We start from the raw sequence: 5,432 nt of genomic DNA, 5'->3' as shown, positions 1-5,432 counted from the left end.
AACGAAGAAGAAGAAGAAGAAGAAGAAGAAGGAGGAGGAGGAGGAGGAGGAGGAGGAGGAGGAGAAGAAGAAGAAGAAGAAGAAGAAGAAGAAGAAGAAGAAGAAGAAGAAGAAGAAGAAGAAGGAGAAATGAATGATTGAATGAATGAATGAATGAATGAATGAATGAATGAATAACAGACTACTATCGATTGCGTTTGTGCAGATGCTGAAGCTAGCAAGGCGACTCTTTAGTTATAGGTTGAGCGAACTGCAGTTATACGGGAGATGTCGGATAGGATGGCGAGCATGCGAGGAAGAAGTAGAGAACGTATAGGGAAGGAGGGACGGAGAAAGAGCAGGAACCGAAAGGCAGAAAGTAATAGTGAAAGAGAGTGAATGAGAGGGGGAGAGAGAGAGAGAGAGAGAATAAAAGCAGGAGTGACTGTATGGACAAGAGTTGAGTTTAGGGAGAGATGAAAGACACGCACATGAAAATCGACTGGAAAAGGACACAGAGAGAGAGACAGACAGACAGACAGAGACACAGACAGACAGACAGACAGACAGACAGACAGACAGACTACATCGTAGTTATTTCAATCGTGATTCTAACAGCGAACGTAGCAGAGGCGAGAGCAGAAGCTCACAGTAGTAGTAGTAGTAGTAGTAGTAGTAGTAGTAGTAGTAGTAGTAGTAGTAGTAGTAGTAGTAGTGGTGGTGGTGGTGCTGGTGGTGGTAGTGGTGCTGGTGGTGGTGCTTGTGCTGGTGCTGGTAGTAGTAGTAGTAGTAGTAGTAGTAGTAGTAGTAGTAGTAGTAGTAGTAGTAGTAGTAGTAGTAGTAGTAGGGAATAAAAGGTAGTAAACAACGATGCAACAATAACAACATCGCTTCAATAATTGTAAGATAGGCACAACATCAGGCACAACAGGAATATATATATATATAGATATATGGGTCTGGTTCTGTTTTAAAAAAAAAAAACATTAAATTTACAGGTTTTGGAAGAATTATCAGAATCAGAAAAAAGATTTTTTTTTTTTACAACGCTTTATTGAATGCGAGTATGTGTATGTGTGTGCGCGTATGCGCGCGCGCGCGCGTGTGTGCATATATGTATATGTGTGTATCTAGATAAACATGTATATTGATATAGATATATATGCATAAATAAATATACATATATATTCATATATTTATATACATTACAAATATATGCATATTATATATATATTATATATATTGTGTGTGTGTATATATATATATATATATATATATATATATATATATATATATATATATATATATATATCATCTATATGTGTGTGTGATTCATATTATTTATAAAATTACACACACACACACACACACACACACATATATATATACACAAGCGTGTGTGTGTGAATCTGTATGTTTGTACGCATCTGCTTGTGTAAGTGTGTGTGTGTGTGTGCATGTATATGTATATACATGTGCTAGCTGCTTCTTTAACCAAGAGTTGTATGTTGTGACTTAAGAGCCATCCTGACATGTATTGTCGACCAATATGAACATTAGATATTCACAATACCAGAAGACATGACATATATTCTAAATATAGAAGTAGTGGTAATACTAACGTAGACTACATCTTTTCATTTATGCAAATCTATCAGAGATCGACTGAATCGATGACTGACACTATAACAGTGATCAATATTAATATTAATTAACGGCATTTTGTAGGTTTTTACATTCTTAGTTTAATTTCCGTCGAGGTCGATTTTGCTGTTCATCCTTCAGACATCGATGAAATAAGTACCAGTTGAGAACTGGGGTCGATGTAAGCAACTCACCCCCATCTCCCGAAATTGCTGAACTTGTGCCAAAATTTGAAATCAAAATTAATATTAAAACATGAGTGTTTCGTCCATCTTTACGTTCTCAATTCAGTTTCCACCAAGATCGATTTTGCCTTTCATCCTTGAGGAGATTGATAAAATAAGAACAAGTTGCGCCCCGGGGTTGGTGTAATCGACTCACCCCCATCTCCCGAAATTCCTGACCCCAGTGATGACTGGTACTTATCGATAACTTTTATCGATGAGTCGATAAAATAAAATACCAGTTAAGTATTGGGGTCGATATTATCGACAAATCTCTTCTCAAAAATTACAAGCCTTCTGTCTAAATTAGAAACGATTACTATAGCCGAGGTCGACTTTGGTAGGGTCGGGACAAGGCACGACGGTCAGGCAGTAGTAGATGACGGAAGCGATGTACGTGTTCACCACCTCCTCCCGACCTTTTAGGGACAGCTTCCTCTCGGCACATTGCCAGGCGAGAGTGACCACCCTACTCATTATCTCGTTCCAGTTCTTCTCTGTTTGGAGGTCCGCACCAAACCAGACCCCGAGCAACTCGACTGGACCGTCGGGCCAGCGTCCTACGATGGAGATGCTTGTGGACGGCATGGGCTTGCTTCTCCAGGTGTCGAGCCGCAAGCCCACTGAATTTTCCCGGTTGATTTTCGCTCCTGTTACCGACCAGCTCGATGTGCTTCTGGCTAGACCAGTGGTTTTCAACCAGGGTTCCGCTGAATCTTAGGGTTCCGCCAGTACAGTCCAGGAGTTCCGCAAGAAGTTACATAAATGCTAAAATCGACAGTAATTTTTAATTCTCCTGTGCAGATATGTGTGTACATGTTAGGCCTACGTCTACATCTACGAGTTACACACCAGCGTAGATGACCCTGATCCTTGGTGTGTACATGTACGTGCACATCTACGAGTTGCATGCCAGCTTAGATGATGATTTAGTTTTCTTTTGTAAAATACGAGTGACTATATTTGGAAGAAACATTTTAACTGCGTAAGCCATTTAGGTGTTGTTAATCCGCCTTTTAAACGATCTTTAGCTTTTTAAAAGGCGTTTTTGTAAAATGTTTTTCTTGTATGACATCTATTAATATTTGGTCAAATGTTAAGATTATAAAATTCGAGAGTTGAATTGCATATGTAGAAAAAAAATAAGAAATAGGGAAACTGATACTAAATTATAGGATATGTAAATATGCATAAATATTAATTCCTTACAAATTTCTAAATTAGAACAATGAACAAATAAACGACATTTTAAATTCAAATCCGAAAATCTATTTTATTATTATCTGCATATTGTTTAAATATAATCAAATACCTATTACTAAAAAAAACATTAATAAAAAAGCTAAATTTTACATCATTAGACTCGCTACACTTTAAAGATCATTTTGTCCTGCCACTATTAGGTTTGCTTTTATATATATACAATTCTGCTTACAGCCTTACAAGTATGGATAGATTTCTGAAAAAACGTAAGTTAGATGCAGATGAAGAGACGCAGGGTCTGAGGCAGTCTGTTGAAGCCGCAGCCACTGACAGTGATGCTGTCTCGTCGAAATTACCAAGAAAGGGTGGAATTAACTTGCAACTAAAAGTTCGTCAATATTGTGAAAACTACATAGCTCTGGGATTTACTTGGACTGGAAACCCAGACTGCCCTTCACCTTTGTGTACTGTTTGTGGGGAGAAGCTGGCTAATAGTGCTATGGCACCAGGCAACCTGAAACGACACTTAACAACTAAACGTCCAGAGTTGTCAGGCAAAAATGAGCAATATTTTAAAAGAGAATTGGCATTTAATAAAAGCAAGATTCTATGTTTGCCAAAAAGTTCAAGTTGAGTGACAAAGGACAAGAAGCAAGTTATGCTGTGGCGGAGATAGTTGCAAGAAAACTGAAATCTCATACCATCGCTGAAACTGTAATTTTACCTGCATGCCAGGAAATAGTGAGGACAATGTTTGGAGAAGATGCTGTATTAGAACTAAATAAAATTCCACTTTCTGACAACATAATAAGTATTCAAGACATATCATGAGACATTGAGTGCAATATTAAGGCAAAAATACCGAGATATAAGTTGTTTGCACTTCAAGTTGATGAGAGTACAGACATCACTGGTAAAGCACAGCTCCTTGTATTTGTTCGTTTTATTAATGATGAAGCTATTGTAGAAGACTTCCTGTGTTGCAAAGAGTTGCCAGAAACAAGAAAAGGACAAAATGTATTTGATGTTTTGAATTCATATTTAGAGTATTGTGGATTGAACTGGAAAAATTGAGTTGGTATTTGTACAGATGGTTCCTCTGCAATGACAGGATATATTTCATGAGGTAAACCTCTTGAACAATGGCATGCAGGGCAGGAAGGAAAATATCTTGTCTTCTACTGACAAAATAAATGCTTTTCAGAAGAAATTGACAATATGGAAGAAACGCATAGCTGCAGGAAATTTGGAAATGTTTCCAAGTGTTTTTAAAAGGAATTGTCAAGAAATTGCGCTACTGATTTTGAACCATTTGCACACTTTGTTAACAAATGCTGGCAAATATTTTCCATCGATATCTGTTGACCAGTATGACTGGATTAGAAATTCATTTGTGGAATTTGAGCCATTTGAAGAACAATTCACATTAACAGAAGAAGAACTTGTCAGTGTTTTAAATGACAGAACATTAAAGTTGAAGCATTCTGAGCTTAACTTGACTGCATTTTGGTTGCTGGTTGAAAAGGAATATCCTGCAATTGCCCAGAAAGTGCTGCGACTTCTTGTGCAGTTTTCAACCTCCTACTTGTGTAAATTTGGATTTTCAGCCCTGACAACTATCAAGCACAAGAAGCGAGCACAATTGCTGTCTGTGGAAGATGAACTTCGTGTGTGTCTATCAAAAACACGACCCAATTTTAAAGAGTTGTGCAAGAAACACCAGGCTCAAGTTTCTCATTGAGTTTTTGATGAGAATAAATGTAATCTATTCAAGCTAAAGTTTTTTAATACATGTTTTGATAATAACTGTAGATGCAAGAATAAAATTGCATATGTACGTGACAATTTTTTTACAGTTTGTGTTTTTATTGTAAATAAATCTGAACATGAGTATTTTCATTTCATTATTTAAATGCTGTTTTTTTTGCATAAGACAATTGAATTATTGCACAGGGATTCCTCGAGCCAGTTGAATGTTTCCTTGGGGTTTCGCTCCAGCAAAAAGGTTGAAAAGCACTGGGTTAAACACTATGACGGTGACTTCGTCCGCGTATGCAGACACGCTCGTCCCGCACCGCGTATGCAGAAACGCTTGTCGCGCATCCCAATTCTCGCGGGATGCCCCTCAGCGTCGCCAGCTTCCGCAGTAGTGGCTCCAGAGTCAATACGTATAGAAGCGACGAGAGGGGGCAACTCTGACGGACCGAAGGTGCAATGTCGAAGGGTCTCGATAGATGTCCCTTTACGCGAATTACTGAACGGATGCCTTTGTACAAAGCAGCTATCCAGGCGCGGAAGACGGGACCGAAACCAGCCGCTATGAGGACAATCTCCAAGTATCGATGTTCTACCCTGTCGAAAGCTTTGGATTGATCCAAATTA

General features: G+C 38.4%; 2 protein-coding genes across 2 annotated transcripts; both read left to right on the top strand.

Annotated features, from left to right (window-relative positions):
- Positions 1–3,294: 3,294 nt before the first annotated feature.
- LOC106880232 (zinc finger BED domain-containing protein 5-like) lies at positions 3,295–3,684 on the top strand. The gene has a single exon (XM_014930098.1). The coding sequence runs from the start codon at positions 3,295–3,297 to the stop codon at positions 3,682–3,684; it is 390 nt and encodes a 129-aa protein (XP_014785584.1).
- Positions 3,685–4,197: 513 nt separating this feature from the next.
- LOC106880240 (protein FAM200A-like) lies at positions 4,198–4,791 on the top strand. The gene has a single exon (XM_014930108.1). It carries the CDS (start codon positions 4,198–4,200, stop codon positions 4,789–4,791), a length of 594 nt encoding a protein of 197 aa, XP_014785594.1.
- Positions 4,792–5,432: the final 641 nt, after the last annotated feature.

The sequence above is a fragment of the Octopus bimaculoides genome, chromosome 5 (genome assembly GCF_001194135.2).
Source record: "Octopus bimaculoides isolate UCB-OBI-ISO-001 chromosome 5, ASM119413v2, whole genome shotgun sequence".
NCBI classification, from domain to species: Eukaryota; Metazoa; Mollusca; class Cephalopoda; order Octopoda; family Octopodidae; genus Octopus; species Octopus bimaculoides.
This window is presented reverse-complemented; position numbering and strand designations above follow the sequence as displayed.